This window comes from Pygocentrus nattereri, chromosome 17 (assembly GCF_015220715.1).
Source record: "Pygocentrus nattereri isolate fPygNat1 chromosome 17, fPygNat1.pri, whole genome shotgun sequence".
Lineage (NCBI taxonomy): Eukaryota > Metazoa > Chordata > Actinopteri > Characiformes > Serrasalmidae > Pygocentrus > Pygocentrus nattereri.
In genome coordinates, this window is record NC_051227.1 from 14,142,843 (window position 1) to 14,169,453 (window position 26,611).

General features: G+C 40.9%; 1 protein-coding gene across 2 annotated transcripts in view; it reads left to right on the forward strand.

Annotated features, from left to right (window-relative positions):
• Window positions 1–2,155, forward strand: part of tox (thymocyte selection-associated high mobility group box) — a 127,190-nt gene extending 125,035 nt beyond the window's left edge. For both annotated transcript variants that reach the window (XM_017706335.2, XM_017706336.2), the window contains exon 10: window positions 527–2,155. In XM_017706335.2, coding sequence (XP_017561824.1) covers window positions 527–563 — 37 coding nt within the window. In that variant the 3' untranslated portion in view covers window positions 564–2,155. The remainder of the gene's footprint in view (window positions 1–526) is intronic.
• Window positions 2,156–26,611: the final 24,456 nt, after the last annotated feature.

The window sequence follows — 26,611 nt, forward strand, 5'->3', positions numbered from 1 at the left end:
GTGCTTCCACTTACTGGCTACTTTATTAGACACACCTACCTTGTGCTTCCACTTACTGGCCACTTTATTAGAAACACCTACTTTGTGCTTCCACTAATTGGCCAATTTATTAGAAACACTGTCCTTCCATGCACTGGCCACTTTATTAGAAACACCTACTTTGTGCTTCCACTAAGTGGCCGCTTTATTAGAAAGACCCAACTTGTGCTTCTGTTAACTGGCCACTTAATTAGAAACACCTTGTGCTTCCACTAACTGGCCACTTTATTAACTGGTCTTCAGCTCCTGAAGTCCTTACCAATGAGGGAACTCGCTTAGCTGTATCTAATTCGATACCACAGAGAGAACAATCCTGATGGGACAGTTTTCTGTTCAAGATGTTAACCTGTTTCTTTTCCAACCAAAACCTAACAGTAAAATAAGGGCATTACTGCAAGACTTGCCTACATGCCAGGCTTGATTACAGACTTAAATTTTTTATTTCTCAGATGTGTGATGCATGCACATGTCTTTGTGTCTCCCACAGCGCTCTGCAGAGGGATAAAGCCCTGTATCTGACCTGATTGAGACCATCCTCTCTCTCTGCAACTTCACAGGACCAAGGCAGTTCTGCTTTCAATCCAACTGTTCATCTCCGGCCTCCTCATTCAGGCAAAACGTGCACAAAACGCACATTAAAACAACCGATTGCCGTGTGTTTGTGTATGGGAATAAGTTTCCTAATCACTCGCTCTTCAGCCAGACCCTTGATCTGGGGTTCGGAAAATGTTTCTTCTCTGAAGCCTCTGACGTTCAGACGTTTGGGGGCATGAAAATGGAAAATGTAAAAAAATGTAGGATAAAAATAAAAGTTAAATACAATCACTGAAGGTTTAATAACCCCCATCTCCAACCCCCCTATCTCTTTTTCTCCTGTAATGTTGGTCCTATTTACAAGAATCTGTTTCGGGGATTCAGTGAAACAGCGCAAGTTAAACGGATCTGTAAGCACTTACTGTCAGAATGAAAACCAAAACTGCAAAGACAAATTCAATTACAGTCTGGAAAAAAAGGAAAAAAAATAGAGCGTGTCGGTTATTCCTTTATTTCTCCGCACCTACGCGCTCTCTATCTCTCTCGCCCTTTCTCTCTCTCTCCAGCTTTCTGGTTCCCCTTTGTATAGCTCTCTCTCTCTCTTGCTCTCTCGCTCTCGCTCTCTCTCTCTCTCGCTCTCTCTCTCTCTCGCTCTCTCTCTCTCTCTCTCTCTCTCTCTCTCTCTCTCTCTCTCCCCACCCATAATGCTCTTTGCTAGTGAACTGCCTTAGAAAACTGAACTGTTGTAAGTATAAAGTGATCATTCATAGGCGCCCCTATGAACTGCGTTAGTGGCTTTCGTAGCCCCCAAACCCACTCCCCCACCCCCTCAGAAATTTTGAGCTGTAAATAGAATCTGTGTGATTATTATTTACTCCTAGAGTATAAAAATCTTCTGATTTTTTTTTGTTTGTTTGTTTGTTTTTGTTGTTTTTTTTCCAATGTGATTTCAAATTGGGCCATGCCGGTTCGTTTTAGAAGTAAAAATAAATGATTAAATAAGTACATAAAGGGAAAATAGCTGACGTATTTTCTTGGCAGCCGGATTAGATTTGTTTTTTTTTCCCAGTTTTAATAAAAAAATTGATGCCGTTAAGGAAAAAAACCTGGAAGTAGCATGAAATGAGTTCCTAAAAGAAAGGAAAAGTTTATTTTCTACTAAGCAAAATACTTTTTTTGTATCACTTCTGCCATATTGATGATACTGTCATCCAAACCATGTCTATGGAAGTGTCAGAAGCTTGTACGGTGTTAATTGGACGCAGTGGCAGATTGGATTTCGCTGTATAACCCTGGCATATGGCTGATTGGTTACTCTTCCTCTACACTGTGTCTATATGAGATCTTTTTATGGTACTTGTTTGCGCCTATTTATGAGAAAAAAAAATAACTGTAGGTGTTTTTAAAAGTAATTATGTTAGCGATTCTGGGGATGTTTTTTCTGTTCATTTGTATTTTTTGGTTTATTTTCTGTATTTTTTTTTTTTTTGGCAGGATTGATCCGGGCGATAATGTGAACAATTCTTATTTAGTTTTTATTGTGTTTGAAGAATAAAAGCAAACCTGCATTTTTGTGCAGTAATCAATTATCGTGCGTTCTGTTTTCATTTCCACCAGAGATATTTCATATGCTGAGAAGTGTGAATTTTACTACATATTTGCACTCATGTAAATGCAGAGTGTTTAAAAACATTTAACAATTTAGCATTTACTTGAACTGAGTAAGCTTACATCTAACAGCAGATTTACATGGGACTCTTGACAGCAGTGGCATTTCTACTAACATTGAGTTATTGAAGGATGTAAGGAGCTGAAAAGTGGAAATTAGGAGAAAACGCTTAAAGATAAATGCATGTTTAGCACTTTTTATAGTGTTAACATCATGCCATTTGTTAAGTTTTGCACTGTTTTTACCTTTGCAGGTTCATGGAGCCTTTACAGGATAGAGCATGTGTGCTTTTGGGATTGATCACCCACACGGTTTTTGTTAAATTTTCATATTTCGTTTTCGTGTATTGTATTTACACACACATTCATTAGCAACCACTTAGGATACAATAGCAGTGGCCTTGCAGCACAGCAACCACCTGGGACAGCATAGCAACTGCCTGGGATAACATAACAACAGCCTAGCAACACCTAAGCAACTACCTGGGATAACATAGCAACTGCCTAGAAACATCTTAGCAACTAGCTGGGATAACATAGCAACTGCCTAGAAACATCTTAGCAACTAGCTGGGATAACATAGCAATGATCTTGCAACTACCTGGGGTAACAATAATGGCCTAGCAACACCATAGCAACAACCTGGGATAACAGGAACACCTTAGCAACTGCCTGGGATAACATAGCAATGGTCTAGCACCTACCTGGGGTAACAGCAATGGCCTAGCAACAACCTGGGATACCATAGCAACAGCCTAGCACGGTGTCGTGATGGGTAGCCCTGTCACTCCCTGTGAGTTTCCTCCCACAGTCCAAAGACATGCCAACTGGACATGCTAAATTGCCCCGAGGTGTGAGAGGATGATCTGTCTGCCCAGCGATGGACTGGCAACCTGTCCAGGGTGTATCCTGCCTTTCAGCCAATGATAGCTGGGCTCCAGCACCCCCCCAAGACCCAGAAGGAGAAGTGGCTTAGAAAGTGTGTGTGAACGTAATTTGACCAGGGGTGCTCAGACTTTTACACACGACTGTGTGTTTCTTGCTGGTTCTCCAGAGGGAAAAAAAACGTGATTATCTGTTAGAAGAGGTGTGGATTTAGTTTCCACAGGGTCTGAATGATCGTCACGGCTACCAGAAAACCTTAAAGAAAGCCAAAGTGACCGGAGGTGCTTTCTGACTCTGTTCCTTCTGTGTTAAAAGGTGGATGGAACTCCAAGTGGACAGTTTCAGTGAGAAGTTCTCTCAGTCTGACTCACTCTAGCACCTGTGCTTGTAGTGGGACGGCTGTAGTTTCTAATTCGTGTCATCTACTTATGCAGCTCAAGCATTCACTCAGTGACTTCAGCATCTGCCCTTACAACTCAACCTCAACACAGGTTTTCTGTTCTTTACCGAGTTCAAGAAAACCTGCTGAAATGACTGTCATAACCGCAGCAGATGGAGATCAGGCTGAAAACGCTGGTGTTCCTTTAAAGGTGTGAATATCTGCTCTAATAAAGGGTTTTTATCTTGGCTCTGCCACTCCGTCAGCGTTTAAAGACAATAATGGAGTGCTGTACTGATTTCTCTCGCTGTCCTGCGGGCCTGTAAGAGTGGGCTAATAATTTACCCTCCGCTCAGCCTGACACTCAGCGCTCCTGCTTTCAGAGAATATAAATCATAAGCCTATTAACTCCACTTCAGATAGTTTTATTGGCTGAGTGGGCGGAGCAGGCCTGGGGTCAGGCTTTATCAGGGCTTTATCGTGAGAATTAAACTTTGTCACTTCCTTTTTTACCTCAAAGGCCTCCTAACACTTCAGACCACGTCCTGTCCAGCTCGGATCTTCCTCTAACTGTGATATAGATACATACATATGAATAGAAATGGTGTATCTATTTATGTACATATATAAAATCACTTCTTGTTGACATACATCAAATGTAAATTTGACAACAACTATAAAAATCAGGTGCCCAATATGTGCTCAGTTTAGTAAGTGGGTCATTCTACCGAAATGTCCATTTCTTTCTAGCGTTTATGAATATATTACGCTTAAAAAAAACATGTCAGGGTTACAATTGATTTATATTTAAAACAAAGTTATTGAAGAAAAAAAAAACATTTTCTGCAATTTTAACTGCAATAATCTCTACATGACTATGAATATATAAATTAAATGACAAAGTAAACAAAAGCCAAATAAATATGATAAAATATGTAATGAAAGTTCCCCAGGAGTCGAGTCACTGGTGTTACTGTGTAACAAAAAAACTCTTATTTTGAAATAAAAGTCACACTGATGACGTCACTCGACCCTCTTTGACCCGTTTTCTGAGGATCTATGAAGAAAAGCTCATGGTGAGTCCACTGTGTCTCTCAGTTCTCAGAGATTTTCTCATTCAGCTCATGATCTCATACGAAGCCTTTAGCTGACGTCACTGGTGTGACCGACTTTATTCTGAGGTCACTGTGAAAAAATAGAACACAAATGGACTAAATTCCATGTTTTAGTGGATGTTCCGTGATGGACAGCGTGTGGTTTGATGTTCTGTAGCAGGTGTTTTCAAAACATGTAAAAAGTGTGTGTGTGTGTGTGTGTGTGTGTGTGTGTGTGTGTGTGTGTGTGTGTGTGTGTGTGTGTTTCTAAATCAGCTCAGATTCCCTCACAGTTGATTTTGCCACGACACAATACTGCCACCTGCTGGTCACTGGAGGAGTTGCACTTTGAAAGTTAAATAAGTAAAAGATCTTCCTCTACACAGCGATTTTAAGGTCACAGTGGCCGTGTACTTGCTTTAACAGCAGTGGTGGACAGTAACTGAGTAAATGTAATTAGTTTCTGTACTTAAGTACTTTTTTGTGTATCTGTACTGAAGTTTTTCCATTCTGGGCGACTTTTCACTTTCACTCCACTACATTTTAGAGTCTAATATCCGACTTTTTCCTCCACTACATTTTGAGAAATCTGTTGTTCCTTTTTGTTTCTGTGTGTATAAAAACGTAACATGTCAAAACAAAAGAAGCGCAAAGCCAGAGCACCAATGAGGGCCCAGCGGTCACTTTGTTTAGAGCTGGTTTTGACCTGTTGGTCATACCGACCCAGTGCAGCACACGGTTCAACGTCAGCGCAGCAGCGTAAAACTGGGAGAGTCTGTTCAACATAAATGATGAACTAACCTAACTTTGTGTAAATAGAGCACAATATAGAAATATGTCCACATATGCAGTCGAGACTGACGCGGCTTTTTTCTGAATTTCTACAAACACCATTTCATTTTATAGTAAATTAGTCTGGGCTGGTTTATGTTTATGAACAGAGGCCTACAGATCAACATAGTAAAGGAGCTCATCTGTGATCCTGAGTTTAAATCCAGTTTTTATTAAACTTAAACTTGGAACTAAGTTGTAAATAAATCTTAAACTGAAACTTTGCTTGTGTGTAAAAGTGATTTCAGAGCCACTCGGTTCTCCCTGATGGAAACTGTTTATATTCAGTGTTTTGTGCTTATGATCATTTTAATAGACGTCAGCGTCACTAATTAATGACGTTCTATTAAAAGACTGGTTTACCAAGAGAGACGCTGGAGGACTTTCACCTGAAATGAGTTCATGAAGAGAGTCTTGTTATAAAAAAGATAACAGGACATCAGAGCCAGAATTACTCTTTTAGTACTTTTACTTTGATACTTAAGTACATTTGAAGGTAAATACTTTAGTACTTTTACTCAAGCGGAGGTCTAAAAGGAGGAACTTCTACTTTTACTGGATGAATATTTTACCTCAGGTGTCTCTACTTTAACTCATGATTTATGTACTTCGTCCACCACTGTTTAACAGACATCAGTTTATAGACAGAAACCATGTTTTATACACATCATATCTGTGTTTACAACATCTGAATATAAACCTAATAAACTTCACAAATGCTAACAAAACATTGTGTTAAACATTTTCTGCTTGCTGAAAATAATGACATACTTCTTTTTTTTTTACTGGAGATAAAATAAACTGGGGAATAACTTTTTCATAATTTATGTTTTTTATACACACACACACACACACACACACACACACACACACACACACACACACACACACACACACACACACACACACACACACACAATATTTCCAAAAATATTCAGTCACCCATCCAAATCACTGAATTCAGGTGTTCCAATCACTTCCATGGCCACAGGTGTATAAAACCAAGCCCCTAGGCCTGCCGACTGCTTCTACAGACATTAGTGAAAGAATGGGTCGCTCTCAGGAGCTCAGTGAATTCCAGTGTGGTACCGTGATCGGACGCCACCTGTGGAACAAGTCCAGTCGTGAAATTTCCTCACTACTAAATATTCCACAGTCAATGGTCAGTGGGATTATAACAAAGTGGAAGTGATTGGGAACGACAGCAACTCAGCCACGAAGTGGTCGGCCACGTAAAATGACAGAGCGGTCAGCGGATGCTGAGGGGCATAGTGCACAGAGGTCGCCGACTTTCAGCAGAGTCAGTCACTACAGACCTCCAAACTACATGTGTCCTTCAGATCAGCTCAAGAACAGCGTAGAGAGCTTCATGGAATGGGTTTCCATGGTTGAGCAGCTGCATCCAAGCCTTGCATTACCAAGCACAATGCAAAGCGTTGAATGCAGTGGTGTAAAGCGCCGCCACTGGACTCTACAACAGTGGAGACGAGTTCTCTGGAGTGACCAATCACACTTCTCCGTCTGGCAATCTGATGGACGAGTCTGTATTTGGCGGTTGCCAGGAGGCGGTACTTGTCTGGCTGCATTGTGCCGAGTGTAAAGTTTGGTGGAGGGGGGATTATGGTGTGGGGTTGTATTTCAGGAGTTGGGCTCGGCCCCTTAGTTCCAGTAAAAGGAACACCGAGAGATTTTGGACAATTTTTGGACTTTGTAGGAACAGTTTGGGGACGGCCCCTTCATGTTCCAACATGACTGCACACCAGTGCACAAAGCAGGTCCATAAAGACACGGATGAGTGAGTTTGGTGTGGAAGAACAAAATTAGTTTAAACTGGGGTCTCAGTAAAAAAGATGACGTACAAAGACACGGATGTTTAAAAGGATTATGTTCTGATCTGTTAAAAGTCAAGGCATTAATAGAGAGTAATAAACTAAATATATACACAATCGTCATTTATATGGTGCTTACTACTGGGAGGTGTCTGCCCCAAACCTTAACCCAAAAATTTAAACTCGTCAAAATAAGACTTTTTGCTTTTTCTTCAAGTTCTTTTTGATTTCTTTTAAGATTAAACTGAAAGACTGTCACTACTGAAACAGAAATTTTCTGCAGTTCAGCATTTTTCAGTGTTTTAATGTGAAATATGGTGATTTCTGTCTGAACAGCTGTTCAAAGCTGTGTTTGCTGGTTTACTGGCTGCATATTTCAGCTCAAAATGAGCGAAACTGGTCACCGAAACACTCACGACTGAAACATCTGGTAAAGTTTTGGTGTTCTGATTGTTGTGGTAGTGAGAAAATGGAACGTTCAGTCATTAGTTTTAATAAAATAATCATAATTAAGGTTTAGAGTCACAAGGATTTTAGTCTAATGTCCAAAATTTTAAAAAGTTAAAATCCCAAATGTGTTTTAAACCAGTTTAGAATCGTCTGTATAAACACTAATCAGCTATAACATTAAAACCAACTCCTTGTAGTGGATCAGACACAGCAGTGCTGCTGGAGTTTTTAAACACTGCGTCCACTCACTGTCCACTCTATTAGACACTCCTACCGTGTCAGTCCACCTTGTAGATGTAAAGTCAGAGACGACAGCTCATCTGCTGCTGCACAGTTTGTGTTGGTCATCCTCTAGATCTTCATCAGTGGTCACAGGACTCTGCCCACAGGACGCTGCTGGCTAGATATTTTTGGTTGGTGGACTATTCTCAGTCCAGCAGCGGCACTGTGAAGTATGCAGAGAAACAGATGGACTACAGTCTATAGCTGTAGAACTAGTGAGTATATAACTATGTACGTATGCAGTGTTTCTAAGTGTAAATAATCCTGCTGTCTGGAAATTTCCAGCAGCGATGATCATGCTACAGCAGTGGTTACGTTAGCAGATCAGATTACGACTTGCTCAAGGCTGAAAGGCCGAATGTTCCTGCTCTGCTTTAGTTCAACAGAGTTTTGAGGTTTGGCGAATGATTAATGTCCTGGCATTGCATTTAGTACCTGATTCAGAAATGGAGGAATTCTGATGACATCACATCCTGTTTCACGAGTCTTTCATGACCAATGTGAACTTGTGCATTCTGGTGAATACCCAGTTTAAGGGCTGCAGGTGTGAATGACTCTCAGTGTGAACGTTAGTGGTACAGACACGCTGCTTAAATACCAGCTTCTGATTATAAACAAAACGTAACATTTTGACAATGTCCATAATAAGGCGTCCACTGTGATGCAGCTCCTGATCAGGGAGCAGTGTTCTCTCCCAGTGCGTTCAGCTATAGGCCTCAGGGCCTCAGTACAGCCTAACACTGCACTCACAGCGATCCAGCACGCCAACGCGCCGCTAACGTATCCTGTTCATTTTCAGCGGTTCTGTCAGCCACAGCTGGGCAGTGTGAGAGGGGTAGAAATGAGGTGTGTCTAAAGGATCGTTTATACCAGGGAATTTGTGAAGAGAATTTCCACTCTGCAGTGTCTTCTGGGTTTCTCAAACACTAGAGGGCGTTCCCGAGCGAGTCCAAAATGAATGGGCTGATATGGAGCATTTCAGCAAAAATCATAGTTCATACACGCTTTAAAACATCTTTAAAGGAATATGTTCATTTCCAGAACAGCATAAAACATTTTAACACCGCTGTTATATTTTCTCATGTACGTCCCTGACATCTGTGACCGCCAATAGCCAATGAGCTGCTCCGCTTGCCAACCAATCAGCTCTCAGTAGCAGTAACACTAACCAATCAGCTCTCAGTAGCAGTAGCGCTAACCAATCAGCTCTCAATAGCAGTAACACTAACCAATCAGCTCTCAGTAGCAGTAACGCTAACCAATCAGCTCTCAGTAGCTGTAACGCTAACCAATCAGCTCTCAGTAGCTGTAACGCTAACCAATCAGCTCTCAGTAGCAGTAACGCTAACCAATCAGCTCTCAGTAGCAGTAACGCTAACCAATCAGCTCTCGGTAGCAGTAACGCTAACCAATCAGCTCTCGGTAGCTGTAACGCTAACCATTCAGCTCTCGGTAGCAGTAACGCTAACCAATCAGCTCTCAGTAGCAGTAACGCTAACCAATCAGCTCTCAGTAGCAGTAACGCTAACCAATCAGCTCTCAGTAGCAGTAACGCTAACCAATCAGCTCTCAGTAGCTGTAACGCTAACCAATCAGCTCTCAGTAGCAGTAGCGCTAACCAATCAGCTCTCAGTAGCTGTAACGCTAACCAATCAGCTCTCAGTAGCTGTAACGCTAACCATTCAGCTCTCAGTAGCTGTAACGCTAACCATTCAGCTCTCAGTAGCAGTAACGCTAACCAATCAGCTCTCAGTAGCTGTAACGCTAACCAATCAGCTCTCAGTAGCAGTAACGCTAACCATTCAGCTCTCAGTAGCTGTAACGCTAACCAATCAGCTCTCAGTAGCTGTAACGCTAACCAATCAGCTCTCAGTAGCTGTAACGCTAACCAATCAGCTCTCAGTAGCAGTAACGCTAACCAATCAGCTCTCAGTAGCAGTAACGCTAACCAATCAGCTCTCAGTAGCTGTAATGCTAACCAATCAGCTCTCAGTAGCAGTAACGCTAACCAATCAGCTCTCAGTAGCAGTAACGCTAACCAATCAGCTCTCAGTAGCAGTAACGCTAACCAATCAGCTCTCAGTAGCAGTAACGCTAACCAATCAGCTCTCAGTAGCTGTAACGCTAACCAATCAGCTCTCAGTAGCTGTAACGCTAACCAATCAGCTCTCAGTAGCAGTAACGCTAACCAATCAGCTCTCAGTAGCAGTAACGCTAACCAATCAGCTCTCAGTAGCAGTAACGCTAACCAATCAGCTCTCAGTAGCTGTAACGCTAACCAATCAGCTCTCAGTAGCTGTAACGCTAACCAATCAGCTCTCAGTAGCTGTAATGCTAACCAATCAGCACCTATTTTAACTCTTGGTTTTAGCTGTTTAGCTCTATGTACCCCATTCATTGAGGACTCGCTCGCAGGCGCCCTCTGCCCTACTTAAAACAAGAAAGTCAGGATGTTTCTGTAATGCAGCCAAAACTAAAGTTCAGCAGCAGTGCATTTACACAGCTGACCTAAGACTAAATAACACTTTTCCCCCATGACTCTGATTTCTCTTTGTTCCCTTTTTCATAGTCGCACAGCATCTGTAAAACAGCTTGTCACAAGACCTTAGGGAAACCAGTTTTACTATGAAACAATATTTTTAAGAGGTTTAACTGAGGAACTGGTATAAAACAGATTCATTAATGTTTTTTAATGAATAATGTTTAATGATAAACTACATTTGAAAAATATGTATTTTATTTATGTGGTCATTTGGTAATTGGTGTTATCAGGACTCTTATTTTACACTTTAACACAGTATGTTCAGCTCTATTAAACTGTTTCTGTGGGTCGAGGCCCAACAGAGAGGAAGCATCTTGAGGCAGGAGAAAGTCACACTCGCTCACAATATTTCATTACTTTATTAATAATTATGTTTATCAGGCAGCTCAGAGTGTCTATGTGTCACTAGTGTTTTGTGCTTTAATGGCTGGTTGATTAATATTTTGTCAAAATAATGTCATAAATTGTATCTATATTACTGATTATAAATACTTACACAAGGTCACCTGAACCACCAATGAGTCATCCGGTTTGCAGAATCCTCAGTTTTAACCGGAATGTCACAGGAGTTGCCGTCACTGGAGTTACACCATATTCATAGAACACCAGTGACTGTACAATGTGTTTAGCATTAAGCTCTTCTTTTAGCGTATATGATAACAGGGGATGTTAATGGACACATTAAGAGATAGTTTTTGAGTTCCCTCTCCAGACGGTCAGTTTCACTTTTAAAGTGTTGAAATGAAATTTGTCAAAGCTGATTCTGCTCTTTATCTTGTACAAAAGCTTCTTCCACACAGTGGACCTACTCACTCTATTTAAGTGATACTTTTTTGATCCCACAACCGGGGAAATTCCACCTCCGCATTTAACACATCCGTGAAGTGAAACACCACATACACACTAATGAACACACACACACTAGGGGGCAGTGAGCACACTTGCCCGGAGCGGTGGGCAGCCCTATCCACGGCGCCCGGGGAGCAGTTGGGCGTTAGGTGTCTTGCTCAAGGATACCTCAGTCATGGACTGTCGGCCCTGGGGATCGAACCGACAACCTTCCAGTCACAGGGCCAGCTCTCCAACCTCCAGCCCACGACTGCCCCAACACCTTCCCATGTACTGGCTCTGTGCCCTCAGCTCTCTGCCATGGTCAGCCTTAAAGGCTGCTGTACTGTAGTTGTTTTAGGCCGAAGTAGCGCACTGTAAAAAATAATATTTCAGCAAGTGTAAACATCTTAAATGTAGTCAGTATATCTAATATTTCTCATTCTCAGAATATTGTGAGATGTTTTAACTTATTTCTAGACATTTTTTTTTTCACAAATATCTTTATTGATTTTTTTTATATATAAACAAACAACAACAAATCATGCCTCCACCCTAAAACCCAATAATCACTCTATTGATACATATTTATGTTCGTATGTTACAGTTTTTTACAAGTTGTAAGAAGGGTAACCACATGTCTTTAAAATCATTGAGCTTTCCTTTTGATATATAGGTCAGTTTCTCCATTGCCAAGTCGCTGGACATTTGTTTAATCCATTGGTTTATCTTGGGTCTCTCAGTTTCCTTCCAGTTCAGTGCGATCACGTGTTTAGCCTGTAACAGGCAAAAATTGACAAGTTTCCTCCGTTTTGTAATCCCTCCTGAGTCATTAGGAAAAATATGCAGCAAACAAAGTTTACCATCCATTGGTACATCACATTCAATCAGATGAGAAATATATGTAATAACCTCTTTCCAGTAAATCTGAATTTCTCTGCATTTCCACATACAATGAAGTAGAGTGCCTTTATCTGCACCACACTTTACACAATCATCAGGAATGTTTGAATTGAAATGGTGAAGCTAATATATATATGAAGGTAATATAGGTTCTAAATAACCATTTGTATTGCAACAATCTGAGCCTGGTGTTAATAGTCTATGTTTGTGCCAACAAGCATGAGCTGTTCCACTCTTCGACAGAGATTTCTGTTTGCAGATCATTCCTCCATGATTCGAGATATGAAAAACTATTTTCTTTTGAAGCTAGAAGTAAAGTGTTATAAAATTTAGAAAGCAAGCCTCTCCTCCGATGACCATTAATGGCTATATTCTCTATAGTGGAAAATGAGGGTTCAGCTGTGGATTTTAATAGGGTGGTGATGAAACTTCTAATTTGTAAGTACTTAAAAAAGTGTTTTTTGGGTAAGCCATATTTATTAACTAACTGTTCCAAAGACATCAACACTCCTTCATTATACAAGCCCCCAATTTTCTTCAAGCCTTTATTAAACCGAATCTTAAACCCCATGTCTGCTCTTCCAGGTTTAAATCTATTATTTCCCCAAATAGGTGAGAGATATGAGATCGTAGGTGCTTCACTCAGTGCTATATGTGATTGATGCCAAACTGATAAAGTATTTTTGAGAAAAGGGTTTTTTGTGTCTTTTAATAGTTGCTTAGTTTCATCTGAATAGAGATAAGATATTATGGGTAGCTTTGTTTTGTTTTCAATGTGTATCCAAGCAGGTGTATCAGTAGTGGAAAAGTAGCATGTAGCAGCCCAAAGTTGAGCTGCCCAGTAGTACAGCTTGAGATTAGGCAATCTAAGCCCTCCTCTGTCATAGGGCAGATAGAGAAGAGAGAGACGCAACCTGGGGCGCTTATTATTCCATATAAATTTGGTAAAAATTTTGTTTAGGAAAGAAAAGAAGGAAGCTGGCATGTTTAATGGGATGGACTGGAAAAGATATAAGAACTTTGGAAGAATGGACATTTTAATAGTATTAATGTGACCTATCATTGAAATTGGCATCCCACCCCATCTTTCTAAGGATTCCACCACCTTGTCCACTAAAGGATCATAATTAATGGAAACATTAATTTACATCTTCTTTACATCTGGATTTATTTTTATTCCTAAATAAGTAAAGCCTTCATAGGTACATGTACATTTTGTCTGTATTACAGGGTCATTTTTATTCAGTAATAACATTGAGCTTTTCTTTTGGTTAACTTTGTACCCTGAAAATTTACCAAATGTCTTCAGAATTTGATCCACTTCGTGGACAGACTTCTCTAAATTAGTTAAAAACAAGACAATATCGTCTGCAAATAAAGACAGGTGGTGTTCTACCCCTCCAGCATGTATACCTGTAATTTCAGGGGATTTACGTATTGCCATTGCAAGTGGCTCAATCGCAAACAGGAAGAGAATGGGGGATGATGGGCACCCCTGCCTAGTTGATCTACAGAGATTTATAGGTTTTGATAACTGGCTGTTTGTTACAACTCTGGCTATGGGTTCTGTATATAGTAATTGAATCCATTTCAAATATTTTTCACCCAGGCCAAATCTTTTAAGGGTCTCAAAAAGATAACCCCATTCTATTCTATCAAATGCCTTTTCAGCATCTAACGACAAAATCACATGGTCCATAGTAGATCGTTTTTCATATAATATATTTAGTTATCGTCGAGTATTGTGAAAGGCTTGACGAGCATTGACAAATCCGTTTTGATCATTTAAAATTAAGTTGGGCACATGTGATTCAATCCTCCGTGCCAAAGCTTTGCAAAGGATTTTGGTGTCACATGACATCAAAGATATGGGACGGTACGAGCCCATTTCTGTTGGAGCCTTACCCGGTTTTAATAGGAGAGAAATTGCTGCCATTCTCAAAGATGGTGGTAGGATGCCTCTCTCATAGGACTCATTATACATCTCTAATAGATGAGGTAGCAACTTATTGGGAAATTTCTTATAAAGTTCGATTGGTAAGCCATGAAGGCCGGGGGCTTTACCAGGATTCATGAGGTTGAGTGCTTCTCCGAGTTCTTCAATGGTCAGTTTTTCTCACCTGAGCGTTTCCACTGTTTTCTATCCATCTATCTATCTGTCTGTCTGTCTGTCTGTCTGTCTGTCTGTCTGTCTGTCTGTCTGTCTGTCTATCTTTATGTCTGTCTGTCTATCTATCTGTATGTCTGTCTGTCTGTCTATCTTTATGTCTGTCTGTCTATCTATCTGTCTGTCTGTCTATCCGTCCGTCCGTCTGTATTTCAACTCTCGGTTTTAGCTGTTTAGCTCTATTCACCCCATTCATTGAGGACTCGCTCGCGGGCGCTCTCTGCTGTTCAGCAGTCCCGTTTTTGATATAATGAGGGAAATAGGAAGAGGCCAGACTTCTTATAAACAGGGTCCTGTTGATCGTTTAGATTACGTGTTTACAATTGTTTTGATTATGTGTTTACATTTCAGTTTACATTTCAAATCCTATTTTGACCCGCCAGATCTTGACTTAAGACAAGAAAGTCAGGACGTTTCTGTAATGCAGCCAAAACTAGCAGCAGTGCATTTACACAGCTGACCTAAGACTAAATAACACTTTTCCCTCATGACTCTGATTTCTCTTTTTTTACCTGGTTTCATAGTCGCTCTGCATCTGTAAAACAGCTTGTCACAAGACCTTAGGGAAACCAGTTTTACTATGAAACAACATCAGTCCGTCTATCTATCTATCTATCTATCTATCTATCTATCTATCTATCTATCTATCTATCTATCTATCTATCTATCTATCTATCTATCATGAGATGATTTGAAATCTAATAAAATAATGTAATCTAATATTTTCTCATAGTGAGGAATATTAGATTTATTGACTACCTTTAAGAAGTTTTCCCTTGTTTAGATATTATATGTTTGCAGTGTATGATTGTTGTCAGAGCTGCATAGTAACCACTTCCATTTCCTCCATTCCAAATACTTTTTAAATGCATTTGCATTTGTAATATGATGTTTATGTTTACTGAAGCAACATGTTTCTAATTTTTTTCTCTTTTTCTGGCACTTTGGAGCTTCAGCGCTTTCTTTTACACCAAAAGGGTTTAAAAAGAGAGGAAAAGAACCATACAAGCTTCAGTTTCTCTGCTGATGGATGCTGGATGGACTAAGATAGTCCAATGCAGGCTACTCTTCCTCTTGTGGGCGGACAGTATACCTGTACAAACTGTCCCACACAGCGCAACAAAACTACGTTTCTCTATAGCCTCAGAAGAAGGCTAGCCACCAAAGATAACCTATTAAAGGGGAATTCCACCAATTCTTTCCAAATCTGTGAGTAATTCAGTGTTTGCAATGTAAACAGAGAGATTCAGAGTGGGTTTGGTGTGAAATGGTTCAGATGTCTGTACAGTGGTGGTGATGGGAATCAGATGTCATGACTACAATGCAGATATAGACATTTTATTTTATTATTATATATATGTTGATGATGGAAAGTAGTGAAAAATCTGGAATAAAAAGTTTTCTTTGGGGACTATTTTGCCTCACAGTGCCCTGCATGTACCCCCCCCCCATTTTCAAATGGAGTTTGAAAATATGCTTTAGTCCAAAATCTTCTCAAAACTTTGTAAAACAACATCTCAGACATGGTATATTCCTAACCATTTCATGTAGGAACTTTCTGTGAGGAGCAAACTAAAACCAGATGTAAAATTTACACCTAGCTGGGAGGCATAAAGTCTCTACAGGCTACAGCAGTGGATCTGGGTCTGATCCTGCATATTTGAGCTCTAACACATGTACTTCAACACGGCTCTTTAGATGGATCAGGTGTGTTTGGAACAGAGAGAACACGGAAATGTAGAGCAGGGAAGAGGATTCCCAGTCCAGGCTTGGGAAACTCAGGGATGTGGTAACTGAGTTAAATCATCACAATGGCACGTCCGCTGTGAGTGGGTACATCCTTACCTGCCTAGTTCAACTGGTTTTTTCGGTCTATCTATCTATCTATCTATCTATCTATCTATCTATCTATCTATCTATCTATCTATCTATCTATCTATCTATCTATCTATCTATCTATCTATCTATCTATCTATCTATCTATCCATGACCTCTGCATTTTTCTATTTCCAAACCTCAAACTCCTCTTCTAGCCAGCGACCTGTCAGAGCTCGCTGCTCCTGTGAGTTCGTGCCATCTGAACAAGTGAATTTAAATACAGCACTGGCTCAAATAGTTCATAGATCTTTCCTAACCTGGCACTATTTCACACCAGCACACATAAACCTTTACCCAGTTACCCTGCCAGCAGTGAAGGACCCATCCTGCTGAGTTCATTCAGAATCAGCAACAAATAAAATAAATAAAGTTTTAACTTGGCAAAGTAAGCCAAAGGGCCCACATCCTGCGCAAAATGTAAATTTTGAATATATATATATATATTTTGGGAGGAGTCTGTCTCAAATCCTAAATTTAAATGAGTGAAAATAATACTTAAAATGTTGGGTGTTTTTCAACCAATCACCACTCAGTAGCAGTTATGTTAACCAATCAGCATTCAGCAGTAATGCTAACCAATCAGCACTCAGTAGCAGTAATGCTAACCAATCAGCACTCAGTAGTAAAGCTAACCAATCAGCACCCAGTAGCAGTAATGCTAACCAATCAGCACTCAGTAGTAAAGCTAACCAATCAGCACCCAGTAGCAGTAATGCTAACCAATCAGCACTCAGTAGTAAAGCTAACCAATCAGCTCTCAGTAGCAGTAATGCTAACCAATCAGCACTCAGTAGTAAAGCTAACCAATCAGCACTCAGTAGCAGTAATGTTAACCATTCAGCTCTGAGCAGTAATGCTAACCAATCGGCTCTCAGTAGCAGTAACACTAACGTCCTGAACCTGTTTCATGTCTGAAATATGCTGGTAGGTTTTATTTAATTTTTAATGGATTGCAACTGTTTTTTTCGGGTTTTGCTTCCTTTTTCTATCTATCTATCTATCTATCTATCTATCTATCTATCTATCTATCTATCTATCTATCTATCTATCTATCTATCTGTCTGTCTGTCTGTCTGTCTGTCTGTCTGTCTGTCTGTCTATTTATCAGTGTGTCTGTCTCTCTGTTTGTCTGTCTATCTATCTGTTTGGGTAAAAGTTTGGGCACCCCTGGTCGAATTCAATGTTTTGTTGATTTTTAAAATCTTAAACGTTTATAAAGACAGGGGGCGTCTCACACTGTCACACTGGTTTTTGCAGATTTTTTTGGGTGACTGATATATTGGCAATCACACACTGAATGATTAGAGATCACACACTAATCAAGTTTTTAGCTGTTGCTAAACTCACTGAACTTGTGGGAACTCCTGTTACTGGGAGACGCAAATAAACAAACATTGTACAACTCGCCGTTTTCTCTGCTGTTTGTGCCGACTCAGTAAAGACGTGGCAGGTTAACATGTTTAAATGAGGCTCATGGATTTAAAAATGTGATGTTTGGTATATTTTTAGAGTTTCAAATGTATATAAACTCGAATGTACCTTAAACTCAGCTCATTAAAAAGCTTCGCTCCTCAAGTGAGAGAGACGTTTCTCCATTTTTCTTGGTTTGTTTGCTCTATGTCCTTCTTTCATGCTCTCAGATTTCAGTGGCTGTTGGAGGAATCCATTCAGATGACGTCATTGACCAGTTTACACTAGATTACACTCAGATTTTGGTCGAACATAAAAATCAAACATATGATAAACACTGACTGATAGGAAACGCAATCAGGAGGCCAAAAAATCTGAGTCTGCGCCCCTCAAACACGACTCAACTCTTTCTCCAACTGTTGACGCCGACTGACCCAAAACCCTGCAGACTAGAGCCGACCAGCACTCAGAATCTAAGAATCAAGACTAAGAATCAGGGCTGAAATTGGGGTCATATAAAGTCGTGTAGTGTAACCCCAGCTTATGATTGCAACTTCAGTCAGTGGCGAACTGTACCTATTACAGTGAGGCCTTCAATTTGAGCCATCCATCAAAACTGAAACTGAAACTGAAACCATGTGGAGAAAACCCACCCACCTATTTTTAACTTCTACTAGTGTTCCTATTAGGTTCCAGTAGTATGTTAGCGGTACTCTAGCAAGATTTGCATGAATATGTTCTGATAGCTTCTTATTCTAACTTTCCATTCCACCTTAAGCAGTGCAGCAGTTGTGGTGCATTTAGGCACTGGTATGTAACTGCTGCAGCATTTAAGGCGGAACAGAAAATTCATTGGCACCAGAATGTAACTCCTGCACCTTTTAAGGTGGGGTGTAAAATTTGAAAAGTTCCATATGAAGCATGGACATTTGAAGCTTTGTGAAGACATTCAGTGTTATACTTGAAACTTGTGACAGACAAATTAGCAATAATTTCACCCTGTAGCAGTTTCACACTGGTTTTTTTCACTAGTGACTCCAGCATAGAGCTTTTTCATTTCGAAATGCTCACTGATTAGACTGCTATTTGTATTCAGTCGGTTATGTATCTAGAACTTCCAGAGGACTAGAGTAGACATTGATCTCATTGTAAATCAAAACATGATCGGTTGATTTCTCCGTCACTTCATAATTATGCTGATCATCTAGCTTGTTAGGACTTATCTTCAGCTCCTGAAGTCCTAACCAGAAGGAGAGCTTGGTTAGATATATCTACCTAGATAACATGGAGAGACATAATTCCAGATTGGCTGATTTTCTGCTCTGCATTTCAAGAATTTAACCCTTTTGTTTAACATAAAACTTAAAATGAAACAGACATAGTGCTGTAATGCTTGCAGAGTTTAAATACAAGCCTGATTCTACACTGTAAAAATCACATCTTAGTGAGTGTAAACATCTTAAATGTAGTCAATAAATCGAATATTTCTCATTCTGAGACTGTTGTAAAAATATTGTGAGATTATTGAACATTTTTACTTGTTTGTAAGCAGTTTTATCTTACAAAAGTGTCTGATTTCATTGGCAGATCATGTTCCTTGTTTTAATCATTATTTCTTGAAATGAGCAAAATTATCTGTGATAAACAAGTGAACTAATCTGTCAATGGCATCAGACACTTTCACCAGATAAAATCACTTAAAACAAGTAAAAATGTACAGAAACAGGTGGAATAATCTTAGAATATTCTTACTGCAGACTCAGAATGAGAGATATTAGATTTATTGAGTACATTTAAGACGTTTTTACTTGTTAAGATTTTATTTTTTGCAGAGCAGAAATCTTTAGGCCTTCTCTGAAATTTGGTTGTCTGACTTCAGCGTAACAGGTGTAAATTAATTATATCTGACTTAGCAGTTCAGAGCAGGTGGAGCAGGAGGAGGAGTTTATTTGATCTGACTCTTACTGAAGGCTGCTATTACTATTACAGCTCTGATTGCTTTAAATATTAAAGTGTTATCACTGGCAACAGCTCATGCTTTCATGTAAAAGAAACACTGCAGTCCTTGTCTGATCATGTCTTTTGTTACTAAGACTGAAAACATCAGGATGAAGACTGTGTGTGCTTGTGAATCATTCCTCTGTGCTTTGTTTGAGTACACATCCTTCCACCAAAAACCTGCCTGTTGATCTTTCCATGACCTCTGCATTTTCTAATTCCAAACCTCAAACTCCTCTTCTAGCCAGCGACCTGTCAGAGCTCGCTGCTCCTGTGAGTTCATGCCATCTGAACAAATGAATTTAAATACAGCACTGGCTCAAATAGATAATAGATCTTTCCTAACCTGGCACTATTTCACACCAGCACACATAAACCCAGTTACCCTGCCAGCAGTGAAGGACCCATCCTGCTGAGTTCATTCAGAATCAGCAACAAATAAAATAAATAAAGTTTTAACTTGGCAAAGTAAGCCAAAGGGCCCACATCCTGCGCAAAATGTAAATTTTGAACTTAATTATTTCCAAGGATTGTTATGATCTGTTTAAACCCAAGGCATTGATAGAAGTATATATACTGTGTGTGTGTGTGTGTGTGTGTGTGTGTGTGTATATATATATATATATATATATATATATATATATCTTTTGGGAGGAGTCTGTCTCAAATCCTAAATTTAAATGAGTGAAAATAATATTAACATTATATTAATATTAATATTAATATTAAAATGTTGGGTGTTTTTCAACCAATCAGCACTCAGTAGCAGTTATGTTAACCAATCAGCATTCAGCAGTAATGCTAACCAATCAGCACTCAGTAGCAGTAATGCTAACCAATCAGCACTCAGTAGTAAAGCTAACCAATCAGCACTCAGTAGCAGTAACGCTGACCAATCAGCACTCAGTAGCAGTAACGCTAACCAATCAGCACTCAGTAGTAAAGCTAACCAATCAGCACTCAGTAGCAGGAACGCTGACCAATCAGCACTCAGTAGCTGTAATGCTAACCAATCAGCACTCAGTAGTAAAGCTAACCAATCCGCTCTCAGTAGCAGTAATGTTAACCAATCAGCTCTGAGCAGTAATGCTAACCAATCGGCTCTCAGTAGCAGTAACACTAATGTCCTGAACCTGTTTCATGTCTGAAATATGCTGGTAGGTTTTATTTCATTTTTAATGGATTGCATCCTTCTACTTTTCTAACATTTAAGGAAGTTCCTGCAGACAGTATACTTCTACATTAGTTCAGCTTTAGTTTCAGTAAAACAAAAATGAGCTGAAGGGTGTGCTTACTTCTTAAAGAGAGCAGGAAGGCTTTTACAGTCTAAAACAGGCCAAAAGAGGAGGACCTAAAGCGGGCGAATGAGTGCGGTAATGAGGAACAGGTGTGATGAGTCATCAGCCACAAGAACGGGTGCGGTTGGGTGGAGTCAATGTGAGTCCATCAGTGGTTGAATAATAATGAATGGTTGAATAATAATAATAATAATAATAATAGAACCTGATGAAGTGGTATTCTTGTAAAAAGGTTCTAGTGGTTGAGCTGTAGCTGAACATCCTCTAACGCCAGACAGACACTGTGTGAGTTAAGAAATATAGTTCTTTAGTGACTCACAGTATGTTTGAATAGACCATCATTCACAAACAAAGCCTACGATTTTTATACTCACACTGTATAAAATGCTTGGTCTAACTGACCTGCTGTGTCAAACACAGCCTCTACAGTCAGCTCTGTTCATTACCACCTCAAATAAAGCTGTTTCTTTCAAAATAACACACTGAGGCTCAGAGTACTGAACAAAAAGGCTGAGAAACTGAGCAACAACTGTGACTTACAAAGAAGGACAACGGTTTCTCAGCAGCCTGTTTTACAAAGACAATTTTAAAAATCACTATATTAATGTTTTTATCTCACTGGCTGTGTTAACATGCAAAGATTTTTGACAATTCGATTGACTGGACTTCCTGACGAGCAGACCCCAAGTGGTGAAAGTTGGCAACAGCTTCTCTTCCACACTAACTTTGAGCACAGGGGCTCCCCAGGGATGTGTGCTCAGCCCCTTAATGTACTCCCTGTATACACATGACTGTGTAGCCAAACATACGTCTAACATCCTCTTCACGTTTGCTGATGACACCACCATCCTAGGCTTCATCACTGATGTAGATGAAACAGCCTACAGAGACGAGGTCAGCGCTCTGTCAGAGTGGCCATGACAACAATCTCTGTCTCAACATGGTGGTCACTCTCCCCTGTTCATCAATGGAGCAGAAGTGGAGAGAACCAGCAGTGTGATGTTCCTCTGCGTACGCCTCACTGAGAACCTCACCTGGACCCACTACACCAACACTATTGTGAGATCTGCCCGTCAGCGTCTTTTCTTCCTGTGTAGGCTCAGGAAGTTTGGTCTGCCTCCTCACCAATTTCTATAGGTGCACCATAGAGAGCATCCTCACAGGCTGCTTCACTGTCTGGTACAGCAGCTGCACTGCCTGTGACCGCAAGGTCGTTAGAGGAGTGGTGAGGATGGCAGAAGCCATCATAGGCAACAAACAAAAAAAAAAGGTCAAAAAGATCCGGTCAGACAGCAAACATCCAGCACATGGCCTGTTCACCATCCTGCCATCAGGCAGGAGATTCTGCAGCATCCAGGCTAGAACAACCCGGTTAATGAACAGTTTCTACCCACAGGCTGTCAGGCTTCTGAACAAGCTGTGAAGCTGTGGGTCCATCCTCAGTTACCATTTCACTCAGTCACTCTGTCAGTATTATTATCATTATTATATCATATCATCTCTGCTATGGACAATAACAGCTTAACACTAAGCCACTTTAAAATGCATATTCTCTCTATATCTTGTGTACATTTCTCTATATTTTGTGCATATTTAATATATTTCAATTTGTTTTTTATATATTATTCTTACTTATTTACTTTCTGCAGAGTGATTATCTGAGCCTCACCACAAGCATTTCAATGCATAAATGTCCTGACATGTTGTGCAAATGACAAATAAACTTGAAATTTGAAACAAACTTGAATACATTCCTATTATAGATTAAGACTGAGATGTTTATTTGCTCACTCTGTTCATCTGATGGAAAATCTTTGCTTGCATGCTCACTACAAGTAATCCAATGCAAAATGATTCACATGCATGGAGAACCACTTTGTGTAGATGTTACCATGACAGCGAACATCACATGAGGTCCAGTCAGTGTGAGATGAGCAGCAGTGAGCAGTGCTTGAGCTTTTAACTGCTTTAAACCATTGTCAGACTCAGGAAAATGTCCTTCACATGTCCTTATTAAAGAAGGCCGAGAGGAAGACATCGTGCTCTGAGACACATAAGCTGGACGTCCGTCCCACCACCGTCTTTTAAAGATCAGAGCATAAACTTCGTCTCCTCTGCAGACCAGTTTCTGCTCCGCCATGTCGAACGGTAGAAACTCTCACTATGACGCGACGAACATGCAGAATGGACTTAAACTTTTCTGATAGGGAATGTAATTGGATACAGACATTTACACGGATATTATTCTTCTATTTAATGGATTATTTGCAGGATTACCCTCCTCATTCAGTCGGATAGAAATTGTATTCTGATTGGCCTCAATCGGACAAGACTATTCTAATTGAGGTGTTTACATGGTGGTATTCTATTCCAATTGAGCTATGAGTCGGATTATGAATAGATTATTAGGTTGCATGTAAGCATGGCTAGTCATGAATAATAAGTCCGGCACTGCTCTGTGTGTGTTAAAATTACTGCAAATTTGATCTTTTTGTTATATTGGTTATACAGATTTTAAGATGAAAATGAGAAACATCTGAAAACAGCAGGAAGTGTTCAGTATCTATTATGAATTATTCAGTATCTACTATGAAATATAATTTGGAGCCTGCTACAGCTCCAAAAGTGATGCGCAAGGAGGCAGAAGTGAGGCAAGCGTGCCGGCATGCACGCTAAGCTAGTGGCTAAACCCACACGACCAGCCATTCCATCGCTCCTTCTCTCTAACCGTTGGTCCTTGGAGAATAAACTGGACTACCTCCGGATTCAGCGGGCTACCCAGCGTGAGTTCAGGGACTGCTGTGTTTTCGGTTTTATGAAGACGTGGATGACGAGCTCCACTTCAGACTCAGCCGTTCAGCTCGACAGCCTGTTGTGCTTCTGTGTGGACAGAGACGCTGAGCTATGCGGCAAGACTCAAGGTGGAGGCCTGTGTGTTTACATCAACAATGAATGGTGTAAAAATGCGGTGCTAGTCTCCAGTCACTGCTCACCGCTGGTGGAGTTTGCGATTGTCAAAGCCAGGCCATTTTATTAGCCTAGAGAGCTGAGTTCGCTGTATATAACAGGGGTGTATGTAGCCCCCCTAGTGGTTAACACCTTTGCCTTCTACACTATAGACTGGGGTTCAATCCCTGACCAGGGCAAGCACCCTACACTATACCAATAAGGGTCCTTGGGCAAGACTCCTAACACCACCTTGGCCTACCTGTGTAAAATGATCAAATTGTAAGTTGCTCTGGATAAGAGCATCAGCAAAATCCCATAAATGTAAATGTAATGCTAATGCCGCACTGAACTAGCTGTACAGCGCCATCAACGACCTCCAGAACACAAACCCAGACTGACTGTTGTTGACGGTGATTTCAATCATGTCAATCTGAAGTCAGTGATCCCCAAATTTCAACAGTATGTAGACTTTGCAACCGTGGGGCTAACGAGCTGGATTTTGTTTACACAAACATCCCCGGCGCGTATGGGGCCGAGCCCCGCCCCCACTACAGCTACTCAGACCACATCTCTGTGATGCTCATTCCAGCATACAGACCACTCATCAGATGTGCCAAACCAGACCAGAAGCAAGTGAGAACCTGGCTGCCAGGAGCTATCTCGGCTCTTCAGGACTGTTTTGAACACACTGACTGGAAGATGTTCAGAGTAGCAGCAACTACCGGTGACTCCATCAACCACACAAAATCAGTGACTGGCTACATCAGCAAGTGCACTGATGATGTTACTGTCTCCAAACACGTCACAATTCACCCCAACCAGAAACCATGGATGACTGCAGAGGTGTGCATGCTGCTGAGAACCCATGACAAGGCTTTCAAGTCAAGGAACAAAGCAAGCCTCAGGGTGGCAAGAGCTAAGCTCTCCCGGGCCATCAAAGAGGCTAAGCATGCCTACTCAAAGAAAATTCATGATCATTTTCAAAACACTGCTGACTACAAGTCACCTCCACCTGCTTGTGACAGTGATGCCTCCCTTCCAGACTTGCTTAAAGACTTCTAAGCTCGGTTGGAGGCACAGAACGGCACAACGGTGAGGAAAACCACACCTCCTCCAAGTGAACAGGTACTGTGTCTGTCCACTGCTGATATGCGGAGAACTCTACACAGAGTCAACCCACAAAAAGCACAGGATCTGACAGCATACCAGGCAGAGTGCTCAGAGAATGCGCCAAACAGCTGGCTGTTGTTCTCATGGACATATTCAATATCTCTCTGAGCACTGCAGTCGTTCCAACGTGCTTCAAGTCCCCCATCATCATCCCTGTGCCAAAGAAGTCTCCAGTGTCCTGGCTCAATGACTACCGTCCCGTTGCACTCTCACCCATCATCATGAAGTGCTTCAAGAGGCTTGTTATGAGGCACATTAAAGGCCAACTTCCTCCTTCACTGGACCCACTGCAATTTGCATATCACCCCAACCGCTCAACAGACGACACCATCACCACCACACTCCAACTGGCTCTCACCCACCTAGACAATAAAAACACCTACGTCAGAATGCCGTTCATAGACTTCAGTTCAGTGTTCAACACCATCATTCTTCAGCAGCTTACTGGAAAACTGAGCCTGCTGGGCCTGAACACTTCCCTCTGTAACTGGATCCTGGATTTCCTATCTGAGAGACCTCAGTTAGTCAGGATAGGAAATAACATCTCCAGTGCCACCACACTGAGTACCAATGCCCCTCAGGGGTGTGTGCTCAGTCCACTGCTGTTCACTCTGCTGACTCACAACTGTACTGCAAAGTACAGCTCAAATCACATCATCAAGTTTGCTGATGACATGACTGTGGTGGGTCTGATCAGCAAGAAAGACGAGTCAGCATACAGAGAGGAGGTGCAGCGAACTGGTGCAGAGCCAATAACCTGTCTCTGAATGTAGACAAAACTAAGGAGACGGTTGTTGACTTCCGAAGAGTGTGAGCTGACCACCCTCCACTGAACATCACTGGCTCTGTTGTGGAAATCGTCAGGAGCACTGCATCATCGCCTGGTTTGGGAATTGCACCACCTCAGACCCTACAGCGTATAGTGAGGACAGCTGAGAAGATCATGGTGGTCTCTCTCCTCTCCATCATGGACATCTACACCACACACTGTATCCAGAAAGCCACTAGCATTGTGGACAACCCCATCTATCCCTCACACTGACTTTTTTCACTGCTGCCGTCTGGCAGAAGGTCCCGGAGCATCCATGCCACCACTGCCAGACTCTGCAACAGCTTTAATCCTCAAGCAATCAGGTTTTTAAACTCACAAGGACTGAGCTAAACACGCTCAGTCAGCTCAACAGGTTTTTAAACTCACAAGGACTGAGCTAAACACGCCCCCCCCCCCCCCCCCCACTTTGTTCCTTGTTGCTCCTGGAGGAACGTAATTTCACTCCACTGTGTACTTGTACATAGATGGAATGACAATAAAAGCCTCTTGACTTGACTTGACGTATTCAGTATCTACTATGAATTATTCAGTATCTACTATGAATTATTCAGTATCTACTATGAAGTATTCAGTATCTACTATGAATTATTCAGTATCTACTATGAACTATTCAGTATCTACTATGAAATATTCAGTATCTACCAT